Raw genomic sequence first — 21432 nt, 5'->3', positions numbered from 1 at the left:
CATACAGGGGATGTTTGAGTTGCATTTTGTTGTTGTTGGGTCATTACTATAAAAACAGCAGCATATGTCACAGGATCTTTGACTCGCATTTTTGCAAAAAAGCTACAAAAATAGAGCATTCCTGCACAAAGAAGCTTTCACTAGCATTTTTGCAGTCGGTCCACAAAATCAGCAGAGCACTCCTATCATATATCAGGGGTGCTCACACTTTTTCTGCAGGCGAGCTACTTTTCAATTGATCAAGTCGTGGGGATCTACCTCATTCATATATATCATTTATATTTACTTATTTATGAAATATATGTTTTTGTTAACAAGTTAAAGGTGTTTAATGATAATGCAAGCATGTTTAACACATATAGTTAATATTGTTAATAAATGAAAGGTGTTTAATGATAATGCAAGCATGTTTAATACATATAGTTAATATTGTTAATAAGTTAAAGGTGTTTAATGATAATACAAGCATGTTTAATACATATAGTTAATATTGGTAACAAGTTAAAGGTGTTTAATGATAATACAAGCATGTTTAACACAGTTAATATTGTTAATAAATTAAAGGTGTTTAATGATAATGCAAGCATGTTTAATACATATAGTTAATATTGTTAAAAAATTAAAGGTGTTTAATGATAATACAAGCATGTTTAACACATAGTTAATATTGTTAATAAATTAAAGGTGTTTAATGATAATACAAGCATGTTTAACACAGTTAATATTGTTAATAAATTAAAGGTGTTTAATGATAATGCAAGCATGTTTAATACATATAGTTAATATTGTTAATAAATTAAAGGTGTTTAATGATAATACAAGCATGTTTAACACATATAGTTAATATTGTTAATAAGTCAAAGGTGTTTAATGATAATACAAGCATGTTTAACACATATAGTTAATATTGTTAACAAGTTAAAGGTGTTTAAAGATAATACAAGCATGTTTAACACATATAGTTAATATTGTTAACAAGTTAAAGGTGTTTAAAGATAATGCAAGCATGTTTAACACATATAGTTAATATTGTTAATAAGTTAAAGGTGTTTAAAGATAATACAAGCATGTTTAACACAGTTAATATTGTTAATAAATTAAAGGTGTTTAATGATAATACAAGAATGTTTAATACATATAGTTAATATTGTTAATAAATTAAGTGTTTAAAGATAATACAAGCATGTTTAATACATATACCGTATTTTCCGCACCATAAGGCGCCCTGGGTTAAAAGCCGCGCCTTCAATGAACGGCATATTTCAAAACTTTGTCCACCTATAAGCCGCCCGGTGTTGTAAGCCGCATCTAACTGCGCTAAAGGAATGTCAAAAAAACAGTCAGATAGGTCAGTCAAACTTTAATAATATATTAAAAACCAGCGTTCTAACAACTCTGTTCACTCCCAAAATGTACGCAAATGTGCAATCACAAACATACGTATATCAACATGGACAGAGCTGCGTGAAAAAAGCCACCCGGCCTCTTCGCGTAAACTTAAACTTACCTTAACCACTCGCTCATCTTTTCTTCATCCATCCCTTCGAGTTAGCTTTTATGATGACGCCGGCTGGAAAGGTCTCTTTTGGCAAGGTCTTCCTTTTGAATATCACCATGGGTGGAAGTTTCTGGCCATTAGCATGGCAAGCTAGAACCACAGTGAAGGATGACTTCTCATTCCCTGTGGTGCGAATATTCACCGTACGTGCTCCCGTTGTATCCACAGTGCGGTTCACAGGAATATCAGTTGCTGTGAAATAGTAATCCGTGTGCGGATGGAGAGATTGCGTCTTTTCATGAACCGGATCCCTGACGCTTAGTAGGAGCCATTTTGTGGTCTTTACAGATGTAAACACACAAAGGAAATGAAACGTACGGTATAGCCACGCGCTTTTTCTTCTTCTACGCGGGCGGGTGGTTGCTTACAGTAGAAGAAGAAGCGCTTCCTGTTCTATGGGGGCGGGTGCTTACCTTGGCGGTTGCTTGCGTAGAAGAAGAAGCGCTTCCTGTTCTACCGGGAAAAAAGATGGCGGCTGTTTACCGAAGTTGCGAGATCGAAACTTTATGAAAATGAATCGTAATATTAATCCATATATAAAGCGCACCGGGTTAAAAGCCGCACTGTCAGCTTTTGAGTAAATTTGTGGTTTTTAGGTGCGGCTAATAGTGCGGAAAATACGGTAGTTAATATTGTTAACAAGTTAAAGGTGTTTAAAGATAATGCAAGCATGTTTAACACATAGTTAATATTGTTAACAAGTTAAAGGTGTTTAAAGATAATACAAGCATGTTTAACACATATAGTTAATATTGTTAACAAGTTAAAGGTGTTTAAAGATAATACAAGCATGTTTAACACATATAGTTAATATTGTTAACAAGTTAAAGGTGTTTAAAGATAATGCAAGCATGTTTAACACATATAGTTAATATTGTTAATAAGTTAAAGGTGTTTAAAGATAATACAAGCATGTTTAACACAGTTAATATTGTTAATAAATTAAAGGTGTTTAATGATAATACAAGCATGTTTAATACATATAGTTAATATTGTTAAAAAATTAAAGGTGTTTAATGATAATACAAGCATGTTTAACACAGTTAATATTGTTAATAAATTAAAGGTGTTTAATGATAATACAAGCATGTTTAACACATATAGTTAATATTGTTAACAAGTTAAAGGTGTTTAAAGATAATACAAGCATGTTTAACACATATAGTTAATATTGTTAACAAGTTAAAGGTGTTTAAAGATAATGCAAGCATGTTTAACACATATAGTTAATATTGTTAATAAGTTAAAGGTGTTTAAAGATAATACAAGCATGTTTAACACAGTTAATATTGTTAATAAATTAAAGGTGTTTAATGATAATACAAGAATGTTTAATACATATAGTTAATGTTAATAAATTAAAAGTGTTTAAAGATAATACAAGCATGTTTAATACATATAGTTAATATTGTTAACAAGTTAAAGGTGTTTAAAGATAATGCAAGCATGTTTAACACATAGTTAATATTGTTAACAAGTTAAAGGTGTTTAATGATAATACAAGCATGTTTAATACATATAGTTAATATTGGTAACAAGTTAAAGGTGTTTAATGATAATACAAGCATGTTTAACTCAGTTAATATTGTTAATGAATGAAAGGTGTTTAATGATAATACAAGAATGTTTAATACATATAGTTAATATTGTTAACAAGTTAAAGGTGTTTAATGATAATACAAGAATGTTTAATACATATAGTTAATATTGTTAACAAGTTAAATGTGTTTAAATATAATACAAGCATGTTTAACACATGTAGTTAATATTGGTAACAAGTTAAAGGTGTTTAATGATAATACAAGCATGTTTAACACTGTTAATATTGTTAATAAATTAAAGGTGTTTAATGATAATACAAGAATGTTTAATACATATAGTTAATATTGTTAATAAATTAAGTGTTTAAAGATAATACAAGCATGTTTAATACATATAGTTAATATTGTTAACAAGTTAAAGGTGTTTAAAGATAATACAAGCATGTTTAACACATATAGTTAATATTGGTAACAAGTTAAAGGTGTTTAATGATAATACAAGCATGTTTAACACAGTTAATATTGTTAATAAATTAAAGGTGTTTAATGATAATACAAGAATGTTTAATACATATAGTTAATATTGTTAATAAATTAAAAGTGTTTAAAGATAATACAAGCATGTTTAACACATATAGTTAATATTGCTAACAAGTTAAAGGTGTTTAATGATAATACAAGCATGTTTAAAGGGGAACATTATCGCCAGACCTATGTAAGCGTCAATATATACCTTGATGTTGCAGAAAAAAGACCATACATTTTTTTAACCGATTTCCGAACTCTAAATGGGTGAATTTTGGCGAATTAAACGCCTTTCTAATATTCGCTCTCGGAGCGATGACATCACAATGTGACGTCATATAAATAAATATAAATTATATATATATATATGAATGAGGTAGATCTTCTCCACTTGGTCAATTGAAAAGTAGCTCGCCTGCAGAAAAGGTGTGGGCGCTGGCTGCTATAGAGGATCTTTGACTAGAATTTTTGCAGTAGATTAAAAAACAAAACAGTATAGTACTCACACTATAGAGCACAGGTCTCAAACTCAAGGCCGGGGGGCCAAATCTGGCCCGCCACATTACTTTACGTGGCCCGCGAAAGCCTGGAAATAATATGCGTTAATAAAATGCTTAATCTTCTCTTACTAAATATTTGTTCTTTCCCTTTTGACATTAAGTCCTGTACTGCATGCAATTGCATATTTTTTTAAATTCAATATTATCAAAATATATTAAGTACTCCAAAAATATTTTTTGTTAAAATAAAGATACATACTGTACTTAAATATCTGCTTAACTTATGATTTTAAATCAAGTTATCAAAATGTAAACTGTAAAACTGACAATATATTTTACGGTTAAATTCCGCCGAGTTATTTACCTTAACCCTTGTGTGGTGTTCGGATCTGTGGGACCTGTTTTCATTTTTTATTAAAAGAAAAATGATACAATTACTTAATTTTTCAAACTGAGACTCACTGACTTTGGCTCATCTTCTGTGATGAACATATATCAGAATACATATTTAATGACCATACACCCCTCCTACACATTTCTATTACATATAAGAGCCCCCCCACCCCCACACACACACACATCAGGCCTAGACAGGAGGAGGACAGAGAGTAGGTACACAGAACATCAGAGGGTCAAATGTGCGAGAAAATGAGAGCAGACAGTGTTGACAATGTTGCAACCTTGTGTGGGAACCGCAGGTGCAAAAACACAAAAGAAGAATCCCTGTGGGATGCAGAAACTGGCAGAGAAATTTTCCGTGCAACGTTCATATTGTTCTTACTCATCCAGCCTTTGTGGGTCTGATGGACCCGTTGCATTTTGTGGCTTTTAATGCTTCACAATCAAACACTTGTATGTTAAAATACTGAACAGATGTTTATTGGGATAAGGTAAACATCTGTTCAGTATTGTAACATAAAAGTGTTTGATTGTGAGGCATTACAAGCCACAAAATGCAACGGGTCCATCAGACCCACAAACGCTGGCTGAGTAACAACAATATGAACATTACACAAGGGTTAAAATCAACTTTGGTATCGTTTTTTTCCATATACAGTAAGACACCAAAACATTAAAAAAAAAACAAAAAAAAAACATTAAAACAAGATTTTACCGCTAAAAACATTGGTATTTTTTTTCCATTCCACTGCATTTATTCTATTTTTTTATACTGTAAAAAAAACACTGCTTTTACTGTAAATTCTGGTGATTGAGCTGCCAGTTTTTAAAGTAAAATTACATTTTTTTTTTGCAGCTTGTGTAAAAAAAATATTGTTAATGTATTACATGTGTGTGTGTGTGTATATATATATATATATATATATATATATATATATTAATCATTGTTAAAAGGGGCCCTCTGAGGGCAACCATAACTGCCATAGAGGATCTTGACATGTAATTTTTGGGGGGAGGGTACTGTACTCAGGATGCTCTTTTGACGCGGCTTCCATTTACGTTACAACTTGATCAACTATTTTTGGTGACTTGTGGGGACGTTAAATGCAAAGAGTAGTCCGTTGTAAAAATCTTTATTGGTTAAAAGTCACACAGTATCTTCTCATCTCAGCTCACATCTGCACTCTCACTCTTGGCCTTGTGTTGGAGGCTGGAAAAAGAGAGATGTTTTGTCCATTTGCGCACTAAAAAGCGACAGCGAATGGTACTCGTTACCTGCGGAGGTAGGAGTGGACGTCTGAGAAGCCGTGGTACTGAGCCAGAGGGAACAAGATCCCCGTGGGACAGTGGCCCTCTCGCAGGCGGCAGAAGCTGCAGTTGCAGATACCTCGGCAGGGAGGGCAAGTCCAGTCCTGCACGTTACAAAATGGTCCAGAAATCAAGGGTAAAAGACACCATTTGGCCAGATTATCTTGTGACAAAGTTATCCTCAAGTGTTCACACCGGATCAAGGAGGGCCTTCCTGATGTCCTCCCCGTATCGGTTCCTCAAGCACGGCCCGCAGAACTGACCCTGGATGCCCCGACACTCCTGGTGGCGGCAGCAGGTCTTGGTGTCAACGGTCTTCTGACGGCACTGGTGACACGTGGAGCCCTGACAAGCAAAAACCAGAACAAGTGTATAAAAGAGTTTAAGTCTAAGTCCAAATTGGATGGATAGTAGAGATGCGCGGATAGGCAATTATTTCATCCGCAACCGCATCACAAAAGTCGTCACCCATCCGCCATCCACCCGAACTAACATTTTATCAAAACCGCACCCGCCCGCACCCACCCGTTGTTATATATCTAATATAGACGATGCAATGCATTAGTGAGGTTAGAAAGCTTTTGCCTGTTAAAGAAAGGAGACTGATCCAGTGCAGCAGAGACATGCAATGCGTGCCACGCTGTCACGGCTCAGACGCACACCAGTGTGCAATCATCTGGGAGCCGCGCTGAGCGCACCTCCAAACGCGCTCGCGCCACTCAAACTGCTGCAGGCACACATGCATCTGTAAGCCTTGTTTTAACATCCTGTGGCACTCTTCTGGGATCACGGCGGACGAAACTGCTCATGCTCAGGGTGTTTGTGGAGGTTCGGGGTTTTGCACAAATGTGATGCACCATGTTAGATGTCCCGGTTTTGTGACTGTCGTAGACATAAACAGCGTCGCAGCTCTTGCAAATCACGTAGCCAGCATTACTATCATCCTGATTTACAACCTCATAAAAACGAGTCCACGCTGAACTTTTCTGGCCTTTTTTTCCCCTGGTCTTTAGTATTCCCTTTTTTAGTTTGTCGCGTACCACGTTTGCTGCCGGCGTTGCCATCTTTTTTTTTTTTCTTCTTCTGTTGTGGCGTGCTGCAGGTGCCCGAGTATAAATAATTGCCTGTTTCAAAGAGTGCTGCTCGTTTTTCGTATGTAGGTAACAACATTTAACTATGTATATATATTTCCCAATTGGTTTAACTGCCACCCGCCTGAATCTATTTAAAATCTTTTTTTTTTTTTATTTCAACCGCCCGACCCGCGAATAAAATCTAAAAAAATTTTTTATTTCAACCGCCCGACCCGCGGATAATCCGCGGTCGTGTCCGCAAACCGCGCATCTCTAATGGATAGATATTCTACACTGCTCAAAAAAATTAATGGAACAGTTTTTTATCAGGGTATGGCATGAATTCAATTGCACTTTTCTGATAAGGTTTTGGTCAGGTACGTGGCAGAAGGGGTTGTTAATCAGTTTCAGCTGCATTGGTGTTGATGGAATTAACAACAGGTGCACTAGAGGGGCAACAACGAGATGGCCCCCAAAATAGGACTGGTTTTGCAGGTGGGGGCCATTTCAAGTTCCTCCCTCTTGATCTTTTTTAACTGTTTTTCCACAAGTGTTGGCTTTAGCTAGAGTCATTATCACGACTGGGAGCATGAGGCGATTTCTTAACCCTCCTGAAGTTGCGCAGATAGTCCAACTCCTCCAGGATGGCACATCCATGCGTGCTGTTGCAAGAAGATTTGATGTGTCTCCCAGTGCAATCTCCAGAGCATGGAGGAGATTCCAGGAGACAGGCAGTTACTCTAGGAGAGCTGGACAGGGCCGTAGACGGTCCTCATCCCATCAGCAGGACCGATATCTGCTGCTTTGTGCAAGGAGGAACAGGTTGAGCACTGCCCGAGCCCTACAGAATGACCTCCAGCAGGCTACTGGTGTGAATGTCTCTGCCCAAACAGTCAGAAACAGACTTCACGAGGGTGTCCTCAGGGCACGACGTCCTGTAGTGTGCCCTGTGCTCACTGCTCAGAACCGTGGAGCTCCATTGGCTTTTGCCATAAAACACCAGAATTGGCAGGTCCGCCACTGGCGCCCTGTGCGTTTCACAGATGAGAGCAGGTTTACCCTGAGCACCTGTGATAGACGTGAAAGGGTCTGGAGAAGCCAAGGAGAGCGCTATGCTGCCTGCAACTACATTCAGCATGACCCGTTCGGTGGTGGGTCAGTGATGGTCTGGGGAGGCATTTCCATGGAGGGACGAACAGACCTCTACAGGCTAGAGAACGGCAGTCTGACTGCCATTAGGTATGGGGATGAAATCCTTGCACCCATGGTCAGACCCTACGCTGGTGCAGTAGGTCCTGGGTTCCTCCTGGTCCACGACATTGCCCGGCCTCATGTGGCAAGAGTATGCAGACAGTATCTTGGTCTCCTGCTGGTCTCCTGCTGGCCCCACTATAGACTGGACTCTCACTACTATGTTAGATCCACTAAGGACTATTCTTTCACAATATTATGTCACTCGACATCCATTGCTTTCGGTCTCCCCTAGAGAGGGGGGGTTGCCCACATATGCAGTTTCTCATAGTCATTCACATCGACGTCCCTTCGGTGGGCTCTGTACCGAGGATGTCGTTGGGGTTTGTACAGCCCTTTGAGACTTGTGATTTAGGGCTATATAAATAAACGATTGATTGATTGAGTATCTGGAGGATGAAGGAATTGACACAATTGAATGGCCCTCACGATCACCTGATCTAAACCCGATAGAACGCCTCTGGGACATAATGTTTGGGTCCATCACACGCCACCAGGTTGCTCCTCAGACTTTACAGGAGGTCACTGATGCACAAGACACCATCCGTCGTCTCATTAGGAGCATTCCGCCACGTTGTCAAGCATGCATACAAGCACGTGAGGGCCACACAAGATATTGAAAATAATTTTCAGTTGCAGAAATTGAATTTAGGCAATATGGACGAGCCTGCCACATCATTTTTTCACTTTGATTTTTGGGGTGTCTGTATACTGAGCCCTCTGTAGGCTGGAAACTTATTTCCATCAAAAGATGTGGCATCCTTTTGTTCCTGAGACATTAAACTGTCCATATCAGTATAGATATCCCACTTTTTTTTTTTCACCATTGAAATCTGATGTGTTTTCAAAGTGTTCCTTTAATTTTTTTGAGCAGTGTAGTTTCTTCAAAATAGCCACCCGTTGCTCTGATTACTGCTTTGCACACTCTTGGCATTCCCTCCATGAACTTCAAGAGGTAGTCACCTGAAATGGTTTTCACTTCACAGGTGTGCTTGAAGCTCATGGAGAGAATGCCAAGAGTGTGCAAAGCAGTAATCAGTAATCGCTACCTGGGCCCACCATCTGGAACATCTGGAGGCTGTCCTCAGGGCCCTTCGTCAGGCTGGTCTAACAGCAAACGGCAAGAAGTATACCCGACTACCTCGGGTATACGATAGGCCGTGGGTGTGTGCAACCCAAGCCCAGAAGGTGGAGAAGATACGAAACTGGCGCCGCCCCATCACTAAAAGACAGGTGCAGTCCTTCTTAGGTCTGATCGGCTACTACCAGAAGTTTATCAAAGACTTTGCTGCAATAGCGGCCCCCCTCAACGACCTCACTCGCCAACGGTCAACCCATCGAGTATCTTGGACCACCGAAACGGAAGGGGCCTTCGAGAAGTTAAAGCAGGCTCTGTGTGGAACCCATCCTGGTTGCACCTGACTTCACGAAGGCATTCGTCCTCCACACAGATGCCTCTGGCACTGGGATCGGGGCAGTCCTAGCCCAATTGGTTGGCGCCGATGAACACCCCATAACCTTCATTAGCCGAAAACTGCTGAAGCACGAGAAAAATTACTCTACCGTGGAGAAGGAGTGTCTTGCTGTGAAGTGGGCCATCCACCATCTCAGGTATTACCTATGGGGAAGACGCTTCACTCTGGTGACCGACCACGCCCCCCTTAAATGGATGGCCACCAATAAGGACAGCAACGCTCGGGTGACACGCTGGTTCCTTGAACTGCAAAATTATAAGTTCACCGTCGAGCACCGCCCTGGAAAGGATATCCGCCATGCCGACGCGATGTCCCGCCACTACGAAGATGAGGAACAGGAAGCTCCTCGTCCCAACAAGGAGCTTAAAGGGGGTGATATGTGGAGCATCACAATACCTCCGAACAGGTGAGACTAGGCAGAGGGCCAGCCATCACAATGAAAGCATGCACCACGCGGTCAAACTACGCCACCCTCTAGGTGTGGTCATTGAAGGCAAGTACATCCCTAATTTTATCCTCAATCAGGCTGATGTGTGGCCACCTGCCCCAAGGCAGCTGTGTCAGGTTGGCAATCACTGTGTTTGATGTAAATAGCACCTCAGTGTTTGACTCATTGTGTGGCTGGCTCCCTGCTGGGAAAGGTCTGCTTCCATCGGGCGGTAAGTGTGTTGCTCCACTGAAATATAGTTTGTAAATTAGTCTGCTAAATGTGTAAGATGTTTGATTCACTGAATGCTGTGATTTATTGAACTTTGCACTGATCAGAGATTTCTCTGCTCTATGTTCCAGGCAATTTAGGAGACCTGATCAAGGCATGAGAAATGCGATAATTTGTTTGTTTAAATGAAAACCCCAACCGGGAGGAATTTAAGTTAGCCTGCATTTCAAAAAAGTGACTGATTAAAGCAACACTGCTACGTTTGAACCCTAACAGAACTGTCTCTGGGAGGTTGGTTTGTGACCGCACATCACAATATATACACACCGTATTTTCGCACTATAAGGCGCACCTAAAAACCTCCAATTTTCTCAAAAGCTGACAGTGCGCCTTATAATCGGGTGCACCTTTATATATGGACCAATATTGAGCCACAACAGGTCTCGCAACTACGGTAAGCAGCCGCCCACTTCATTTTCCCCCGTAGAAGAAAAAGCGCTGCTCTTCTTCTACGGGGGAAAATGAAGTTGGCGGCTGCTAACCGTAGTTGCGAGACCCAAACTTTATGTAAAGACCCAAAAATGGCTCCTATTAAGAGACACGCTTACGACGCAGAGTTTAAACTCAAGGCGATCAGTCACGCAGTAGAACACGGGAATAGAGCAGCGGCGAGAGAATTTAACATTAACGAATCAATGGTGCGGAAGTGGAGGAAGCAACATGATGACCTGCGCCAAGTAAAGAAGACTAAACAGTTTCCGAGGGAACAAAGTGAGATGGCTACATTTGGAGGACAAACTCAAACAGTGGATTGTTGAACAGAGAGCAGCAAGTAGAAGTGTCAGTACAATCACTATTTGTTTTGTTGACATTCCCTTTAGCGCAGCTCCATCTAATGGATGCATAACGTAAACCCCAGCCTCTACTGTAGCGTCTATTCTATGCGCCTTATAATGCGGTGCGCCTTATATATGGGTTCTACATGTAAAGCGACTTTGGGTACTTAGAAAAGCGCTATATAAATCCCAGTTATTATTATTATTATTATTATATATGAACAAAGTTTTAAAATAGGCCATTCATTGAAGGTGCGCCTTATAATCCGGAGCGCCTTAGTGCGGAAAATGCGGTGTATATATATATAATGAATATAAAACATGTTTTCGGTTATTTCACCTTTTTTGTGATGTGTTTTTTTTAACACGTGTTCATTCATAGTTTTGATGTGACAATCTACAAAAAGTAAATAGTCATGAAAATAAAAAAAACACTGAATGAGAAGGTGCTTCCAAACTTTTGACCTGTACTGTATATTCAACATTTTTAAGTGTTGAATTTTAAAAAGACTTAAGTCATCTGCATGTTTACTGGCTGTGTACAGACTGAGAACAGGTGGTAATAAAAGAGACAGAACCCACAGTAACTCTGTTGTAGACTTTGTCGGTCATGTTGTCTGCCACCAGTTGCAGCTGGTCCTCAGTGATGTCCTCCACGGGCCTGATGATGTGAGGCTTGCTGTGATTGGCTCGCGGGGTCCCACGTCTGCGCGGGGCACCACGAACCTGCAACACACACATCGGGGTAAATACTACAATAAAGTGAGCCGTTTTGATGCCATCTTTGATAATACCCTTGTCTTCCAGAACCTACTTGAAGAAGCTCCTCTTCCAGGCTGAGGTCCACGTCTGCTTCCTGGGGGGCCTCGTGTCTTCCCATAGAGCGGGTGTGTCTGCGGGATGAGCGCTCTGAGTTCCTTCTGGACTCCTTTCCAGAGCGAGGTGGACGCTTCATCTGAGGTTGTAATTCACATTAGTGGATTTTATTCTGGTTTAAGGCTAATATTATGCAAAGCTGCTTACCCCTTGCTTCTTTTTATCGTTTCTTTCAAAAATGTAAACACCCGTGCTTCTACAGCTCTTCATTAGCTGGGCAATATATTGTCCCACAAATGATTGACAAACAATAATATAGTCAGCATTATGGTTAGTGTCCGCCCTGAGATGGGTATGTGAGTTCAAACCCCGGCAGAGTCATACCAAAGACTATAAAAATGGGACCCATTACCTCCCTGCTTGGCACTCGGCATCAAGGGTTGAAATTGGGGGTTAAATCACCAAAAATGATTCCCGGGCGCGGCCACCGCTGCTGCTCACTGCTCCCCTCACCTCCCACGGGGTGATCAAGGGTGATGGGTCAAATGCAGAGAATAATTTCGCCACACCTAGTGTGTGTGTGACAATCATTGGGACTTTAACTTTAATTTAGAGAGCCCCTGATGTAATCATAATAAACAATAATAAAGGAAGTAAACCTTTTAAATGATGTAATGACCTTTGACTTTTCATCAGTGAACTTCTGATTATCCTAAATAAGTACAAAAAAAAAAAAAAAAAAGACAGTAAAATGGACTCTCAATCTCCGTTAGCAAAATTGTACTTGAATAATTATTGAACATCTCAAAGTGCAGTTTTGAAATCACAAGTATTTATTAATTTGAAAACATGGGTATTTATTGTACCACCAACATTTTTATTTAAATATAATTTAAAAGTCCAAATTGGTAACAAATAAACTAAATAATAACAGCAAAAACAATAGATAAAAATGAACAATATCAATATGAAAAAATATTACAACTAAATGTTTTCATTTCTCCATTTTTACACTCGACCACTGGGAAGTGTATTGTGTCATGAATAAAAAACTTCATAAAATGCAAAAATCCTCACATTTAATGGTGCAATACATTTTCGGACAATTTTGAACACTATTGGGTAAATGGTGCTTGTGTAAGGTACTTTTATGAAACCTTTATTTTGTTAGCGCAGTCAGATCAAATGTTGCGCACAGCGCTATTATTGTGAAGGGGATAAGTGTGCTGCTGTCCTGAGCTTGACGAGTAAGGAAAGGAGTTGAGGCTGTTGAGGGAAAAAAAAAAAGAGCCACTGTCCTGTTTGTACATTGATCTTACAACGTTCACAACCACATAAGAAGATTAGATGTGTTGTGGGTTTATGCATTGCTCTTGCTAGGGTTAGCTTTGTAGTTTAGTCACTGTTTTCAAGTAGACATGTTTCAGGTCTTGGACACATTTTCCCAAACAAACGTTCCAATTTCCTCCCAATGACAGCATTTCACAATCGTCAATTTCCCTGATATTGTGTGTTTAACTGCGGATTCTGTTGTATTGGCCAATTATGTGATTATTTCCGCTGTTACGTCAGTGCGGTAATGCCTTACTTTTTTGTTGTGTTCAATAATTGATTAGGCATATAGCATTGTGTCAAAGAAAAAGTAGCAAACATGGTGAGATCCCAAGCTTCTTTTTTTCCCACTCACACGCCCACTTCACCTCAATGATGGACGCTTTTGACCTCCCTCCCTCCTCAGCGACACCTTGAGTCAAACTTTTGCTTGCATGCAGATCGGCCCCAGGCCTATGAACACTACATCAACACACCCAAGACAATGGGCATATACACCCCACGCCTTCACCACCGCTTGATTCCCCTCGGGGTGATGGACGGCTGGCAGCGCTTCACAGCAGCAGTCGACCTCCAGGGTCCCAACTCCCCGCCCCTCTGTTGTGAGTTGTCGTGATTATATGTTACATGTTTGTGTGCATGGCATGGAGGTTTTTTCCCACTCCAGACTAGGCCCCCTTAGGAGCCCAGTCTAGATTGTATTTTTTTACTCATCTTCTTCCCCAAGCTCTGACACTGATCATACAGGGATGATCAGTGTCAGAGCTTGGTTCGCATTGCCGGCAGTAAGTCGGACACGTTTCCGGTGAGGGTTGGACTCCGCCAAGGCTGCCCTTTGTCACCGATTCTGTTCATAACTTTTATGGACAGAATTTCTAGGCGCAGTCAAGGCGTTGAGGGGATTCGGTTTGGTGGCTGCAGGATTAGGTCTCTGCTTTTTGCAGATGATGTGGTCCTGATGGCTTCATCTAGCCAGGATCTTCAGCTCTCACTGGATCGGTTCGCAGCTGAGTGTGAAGCGACTGGGATGAGAATCAGCACCTCCAAGTCCGAGTCCATGGTTCTCGTCCGGAAAAGGGTGGAGTGCCATCTCCGGGTTGGGGAGGAGATCTTGCCCCAAGTGGAGGAGTTCAAGTACCTCGGAATCTTGTTCACGAGTGAGGGAAGAGTGGATCGTGAGATCGACAGGCGGATCGGTGCGGCGTCTTCAGTAATGCGGACGCTGTATCGATCCGTTGTGGTGAAGAAGGAGCTGAGCCGGAAGGCAAAGGTCTCAATTTACCGGTCGATCTACGTTCCCATCCTCACCTATGGTCATGAGCTTTGGGTTATGACTGAAAGGACAAGATCACGGGTACAAGCGGGGCTCTCCCTTAGAGATAGGGTGAGAAGCTCTGTCATCCGGGGGGAGCTCAAAGTAAAGCCGCTGCTCCTCCACATCGAGAGGAGCCAGATGAGGTGGTTCGGGCATCTGGTCAGGATGCCACCCGAGCGCCTCCCTAGGGAGGTGTTTAGGGCACGTCCGACCGGTAGGAGGCCACGAGGAAGACCCAGGACACGTTGGGAAGACTATGTCTCCCGGCTGGCCTGGGAACGCCTCGGGATCCCCCGGGAGGAGCTGGACGAAGTGGCTGGGGAGAGGGAAGTCTGGGCTTCCCTGCTTAGGCTGCTGCCCCCGCGACCCGACCTCGGATAAGCGGAAGAAGATGGATGGATGGATGGATCTTCTTCCCCAGCGTTTTACTTTTTATCTTTTACGGGGCGCCTCTGGTGACCCATCAGCGTTCCTGTTCTGTAACCCTGTACACTGTTTGTTTGTCTAATCTTGAACGGGTTTGTGCTGAAAACATAGTTTCGTTGTACTTGTGCAATGACAATAAAGTCCTATCCTATCCTACTTATTCATTTCACCGTTACAAACTTAGGAATGTGCATGCTTGTTGCACAGACCAAATAGTCGTTTATTTTCTCGATTTAACAGCCAAAATGATGAAAAAAAACCCACCAAAGGACTCTTTCCATCATCTACGTAAAGAGTTTCTCACCTTAGATGGTTTTGCTTCTGGCTTTTTCAGAAAAGCAGCACCTTCAGGCATCTTCTGCAGGTCGGCCATCAGCTGAGCCAGCTGCCGTCAGAGAAGGAAGAGGTCCAGCTTTATCATTGATACTTCAGCAAAAGGATTCCTCCATCTTACCATTGCTTTGTTGGCTCGGATGTTTTGTTCCCTCTTGGCCAGAAAGAAGTCGGACACATCTTCACATTCTTCCTCAGATGTAACACCTTCGTCCTCCTTTGTCTGACTTGTCTTCACCCTTGTCTTTTGCAGCCACTCTCCATCCTCGTCTTCATCCTCATCGGTGGAGTTTTGGTCTGACGGAGCCGAGCGAAGCGCCACTCTCAGTTTGAAGGTTTTGGACGTAGTTTGCTTGCAGGGAAGACAAGGTCGGCCTTCATCTTCACCTTGCATGTCAGCGTTCTAAGGAACAAAAGCGAGCACACTTTCATCGCGTTTGTTATACGTTAGAAGACATTGATAGCACCATAGGTCAACAATGGTTAGGGGTAGAGATGTCCGGTAATGGCTTTTTTGCCGACATCCGATATTCCCCAACTCTTAATTACCGATTCCGATATCAACCGATACCGATATATACAGTCGTGGAATTAACACATTATTATGCCTAATTTTGTTGTGATGCCCCGCTGGATGCATTAAACAATGTAACAAGGTTTTCCAAAATGAATCAACTCAAGTTATGGAAAAAAATGCCAACATGGCACTGCCATATTTATTATTGAAGTCACAAAGTGCATTTTTTTTTTTTCATGCCTCAAAACAGCAGCTTGGAATTTGGGACATGCTCTCCCTGAGAGAGCATGAGGAGGTTGAGGTGGGAGGTAGGGCGTAGCGGGGGGTGTATATCGTAGCGTGCCAGAAGAGTTAGTGCTGCAAGGGGTTCTGAGTATTTGTTCTGTTGTGTTACGGTGCGGATGTTCTCCCGAAATGTGTTTGTCATTCTTGTTTGGTGTGGATTCACAGTGTGGCGCATATTTGTAACAGTGTTAAAGTTGTTTATATGGCCACCCTCAGTGTGACCTGTATGGCTGTTGACCAAGTATGATTTGCATTCACTTGTGTGTATGAAAAGCCGTAGATATTAGCGCCTTTAAGGTTTATTGGCGCTCTGTACCTCTCCCTACGACCGTGTACACAGCGGCGTTTTAAAAAGTCATACATTTTACTTGTTGAAACCGATACCGATAATTTTGAAACCGATAACGATAATTTCCGATATTACATTTTAAAGCATTTATCGGCAGTCCAATATTATCGGACATCTCTAGTTAGGGATGTGCACAAAAAATCTAATCACTTCTCAATCGCGATTCTAATGCATCCGGAATCTAAATTGATTCATAACTTTCAAAAATCGATTAAAAAAAAAAAAGTATAAATTTCAAAAAAATGCTTTTAGGCCATTTGACTAGAAGGAGCTATTCTAAGCTGTTATTATACCAAGTAGTAATACATTGTGCCAATAGGTTTGAATCGAAGATAGTGTTGAATTGAGAATCGATTCTGAATCAAATAGTCACCCACGTCAGTGTTTTTCTAACTTTTTTGAGCCAAGACACATGTTTTTTAATTAAAACAAATACGGAGGCACACCACCAGCAGAAAAGGTTAAAACATTAAACTCCGCCAGGTTGTCGTGCCTTATTTAGAGTTTGTTGTTGTGTTCCAGTGTGTAGTGCTTTAGTTCCTGACTTGCGCTGTTATTTTGGTGGCCCTTTCTGTTTTGTTGGTGTTTCCCTGTAGCAGCTCCATGCCTTATTTTGAGTGCTATTTCCCGCACCTGCTTTGTTTTTGCAATTAAGACTGTTTCAGTTGTGCGTGCGCTATCCTTCTTTGTGTGGACATTATTGATTGTCATGTCATGCACGGATGTACTTTGTGGACGCCGTCTCTGCTCCGCACGCTGCAAGTCTTTGCTGTCGTCCAGCATTCTGTTTGTTTACTTTGCAGCCAGTTCAGTTTCGTTTTGCATAGCCATCTTGATGCGTCAGTGCCTTTTCCTAGCGGGACTTGCCTTTTTGTTCATTTTTGGTTTAGGCGTTACTTACCTTTTACCTGCACGCTGTCTCCCGCTGTGCTCTGCATATTGGGATCACAACAAACCATCCTCGTCTCACCCGACACGTTTCGACTTTTACAAAGTAATTAGCTACCTGCTGCCACCTACTGATATGGAAGAGTATTACATGGTTACCCTGCTGAGCTCTACACAGCACAGACACTCGACAACGGCACATTATTTGCAGATTATAATTATTGATTTTCAAAAATAGTTTTTGGGACCAGTTAGGTGAATTTGCATAATTTCCCACGGCACATTAGTGTGCCCGGGCACAGTGGTTGAAAAACATTGACCCACGTAATCGGATCGAATCGTTGGGTGTTTTAAGATTCACACCTCTAAGAGGATACTAGGGTGAAGTTAGCTTCCTATTCGAATGGTGGCCGATACTTTTCACTTGAAATATTAAGATAATTGAATAATTGTGTCACTTATAGTGTAAAATTACAAAAACGTAAACAATGTAATAAAAGTTGTGTAAATATTCGCTATCGCAAAGTTGGCTTTGAACGTGTAAAAAGAGTTGTTTGTCTGTAATGCCCCATAGCCTTTCTTTAGACTCACCACTAGTTGGCGCCTTGCAGCCACTGATCATGTTAGTCTGCCTTGAAGTCAACAACGATGGACCACACTCCTACACTTGCTCAGAGCTACCAAGCTTTACACGTTGAGCGTGACAGTTTAAATTGAACCCTTTCTCACGCCACATTCACTACTCTATTTTTTTTCCCAAAAAAACTTTGGTGCAGCTGGGATAGGCTCCAGCACCCCCCCGCAACCCCGAGAGACAAGCTGTAGAAGATGGATGGATGGATTAATTTTAGCAGCTTGCCATAGTTTGAGTAACTCTGATTGATTGTTCGAAATAATCAAGCCACTGTTCCTGCATTTGACCAACCACGGGAAACACAGTTAAAACCAATCACAATCAACTTAAGGCGGGTCTTGGCGTCTCTCTTTCAGACACGCACGCACATGTTGTATTACACGCTCACGAATCTGGACGCGCTCGCTCAAATCTTACACTGCAGAAATGTCGCAAAAGTCACGTGTAAGTAGACAGCCAATCGAGGGTTCTTTCTGATTAAGGACAGACAGACAATTTAGAGCACTCGTACATGGCTCTAAAACACACAAACGGATCTGATTACACACACTCGGATTGATACAGACACACAAATTAGTACACACGCACGCAAAATGGATTAGACACGCACAGATTGAGATGCATGTTCGCAAATCATTTTCCTACAATAATACTTCCATGAATTATGCACAGCATTTACTTATATGACCCAGTGCAAACAAACTAGTTCCCTAGTCATGGTGCAAAACAAAAAAAAACAAAAAAATCTAACCCACACAAATGTCAACAGACATGGTCACATATAACACAACCTGCTAACTGAACTATGTGGATATTATAAAAAACGTCCATGCACCATAACAAATTCTAAATTACACCCATTTAAATCCGTTACAAAGCATTATGGGAAAATTGAAAACACTCCACATGTATCCTTGTTTGCATTTCAGCTGCTTGATATTTCTGATTAATTACAAAACTTTATGGTCGTCACGAAAGTAAACAAGGTAGGAGTCAAACTTTCACATACTCTTAATATCCTATTAATTATATATCCATTATATTAATAAATGTACACATATATAAGATATATACACACACACAGCTACTGTACATGCAGTCAACCACATTTTAGCCCAATGCGGCCCTTGATCTAGTGGTACCCCAAAGAATCACTTGGTTAAAGTACAGTGTGGTTCCCCTACATTCAAACACAGTGTTACTGTTCACACTGTGTGTAATGTTACACCGGTCAAAAGTAGTAAATATTATTTTTTTCTTTAAACCTTTGCCTTGTTTTTAATGAATACTTAGGCCTACTGCGCTACTGTATTTTAATGTTGGTCATTATGGGGAAAGCACAGTTTTTTCAGACGTAGTACTTGGTGAACAAAAAGTTTGAGAACCACTGATCTAGTCTATATTTGAGAAAAGGTTAAATATTGATTTTTAATCTGCACAGTAACTAGTAACCGCATTGCCGGCAGTAAGTCGGACACGTTTCCAGTGAGGGTTGGACTCCGCCAAGGCTGCCCTTTGTCACCGATTCTGTTCATAACTTTTATGGACAGAATTTCTAGGCGCAGTCAAGGCGTTGAGTGGATCCGGTTTGGTGGCTGCAGGATTAGGTCTCTGCTTTTTGCAGATGATGTGGTCCTGATGGCTTCATCTGGCCAGGATCTTCAGCTCTCACTGGATCGGTTCGCAGCCGAGTGTGAAGCGACTGGAGATGAGAATCAGCACCTCCAAGTCCGAGTCCATGGTTCTCGCCCGGAAAAGGGTGGAGTGCCATCTCCGAGTTGGGGAGGAGACCCTGCCCCAAATTGAGGAGTTCAAGTACCTCGAAGTCTTGTTCACGAGTGAGCGAAGAGTGGATCGTGAGATCGACAGGCGGATCGGTGCGGCGTCTTCAGTAATGCAGACGCTGTATCGATCCGTTGTGGTGAAGAAGGAGCTGAGCCGGAAGGCAAAGCTCTCAATTTACCGGTCGATCTACGTTCCCATCCTCACCTTTGGTCATGAGCTTTGGGTCATGACCGAAAGGACATGATCACGGGTACAAGCGGCCGAAATGAGTTTCCTCCGCCGGGTGGCGGGGCTCTCCCTTAGAGATAGGGTGAGAAGCTCTGTCATCCGGGGGGAGCTCAAAGTAAAGCCGCTGCTCCTTCACATCGAGAGGAGCCAGATGAGGTGGTTCGGGCATCTGCTCAGGATGCCACCCGATCGCCTCCCTCGGGAGGTGTTTAGGGCACGTCCGACCGGTAGGAGGCCACGGGGAAGACCCAGGACACGTTGGGAAGACTATGTCTCCCGGCTGGCCTGGGAACGCCTCGGGATCCCCCGGGAAGAGCTGGACGAAGTGGCTGGGGAGAGGGAAGTCTGGGCTTCCCTGCTTAGGCTGCTGCCCCCGCGACCCGACCTCGGATAAGCGGAAGAAGATGGATGGATGGATGGACAGCAACTAGTGTGGTCTACTTTCCTAAAAAAAAATGGGTTAATTACTATATTGCTATTACCTTTTCACAAATAGATTATTTTTTTTACGATTCATTCCACTATATTTATTTATATTTCTGTGACATTGTTGGTTTTGTCGTTATATTAGACTAGTTAGAAAATTATGACATTTTACGTAAAAAGTATCAGTGTCGATTATCAGTATCGCCCTACGAGGCTATTTGGAAACTAATATCAGATTCGTAGATTAACTATATTGACAGTTTTTCGATTCTTTCCACTTTATTTATATTTATGTGACATTGTCGTTGATTGTGTCGTTATATTAGCCTAGTGAGAAAATGATATGACATTTTAAGTAAAAAGTATCAGTGTCGATTGTCAGTATCGCCCTATACGAGGCTGGTGATGTGGAAACTCATATCAGATTCGTAGATTAATTATATTGACAGTTTTTACGATTCTTTCCACTATATTTATTTATATTTATGTTACATTGTCGTTGGTTTTGTCGTTATATTAGACTAGTGAGAAAATTATATGACATTTTAAGTAAAACGTATCGGTTGTTCGTATCGCCCTACGAGGCTGGTGATTTGGAAACTAATATCAGGCTCGTAGATTAATTATATTGACAGTTTTGTTTCCCCTACTTCTTCTTAAAACAGTCAACAATAAAAAATAAAAAAAAGTAAATTTGTATTAAAATGAAGACATATATAACACAAACACACTGGACCTGGTTGCAGTGGTCACTCAGCTCTTCGTCACCAAAACCGTAAAATGTTTTATCGTTCTCAGAGTCTTCTGCGAAAACCTCCGCCAGCTCCTCCGTCAGGGGGTACATCCTAAACTTTAAAAGACACAAAAAAGTTGACATATGCAACATCTGTGTTGTGTTAGCGTTTACATTTGAATGGTCAGTCAGAGCGGCAGCGAGAAACTACTACTAATTAAGCTGATTGAAGCAGGAAGCG

At 41.3% G+C, this 21432-nt stretch overlaps 1 protein-coding gene across 1 annotated transcript; it reads right to left on the bottom strand.

Annotated features, from left to right (window-relative positions):
- Window positions 1–5622: 5622 nt before the first annotated feature.
- LOC133584358 (cell division cycle-associated protein 7-like) lies at window positions 5623–21429 on the bottom strand. The gene is made up of 8 exons (XM_061937718.1): window positions 21195–21429; window positions 15468–15749; window positions 15318–15398; window positions 11939–12079; window positions 11707–11850; window positions 6027–6176; window positions 5799–5935; window positions 5623–5733 (listed from the first exon to the last, which is right to left on the bottom strand). The coding sequence occupies exons 1-8, from the start codon at window positions 21342–21344 to the stop codon at window positions 5691–5693; spliced, it is 1128 nt and encodes a 375-aa protein (XP_061793702.1). The 5' UTR covers window positions 21345–21429; the 3' UTR covers window positions 5623–5690.
- Window positions 21430–21432: the final 3 nt, after the last annotated feature.

This window comes from Nerophis lumbriciformis, linkage group LG03 (genome assembly GCF_033978685.3).
Source record: "Nerophis lumbriciformis linkage group LG03, RoL_Nlum_v2.1, whole genome shotgun sequence".
Classification (NCBI taxonomy): Eukaryota; Metazoa; Chordata; class Actinopteri; order Syngnathiformes; family Syngnathidae; genus Nerophis; species Nerophis lumbriciformis.
The sequence above is the reverse complement of the archived record's forward strand: the minus strand, read 5'-3'. Positions and strand labels throughout refer to the sequence as shown.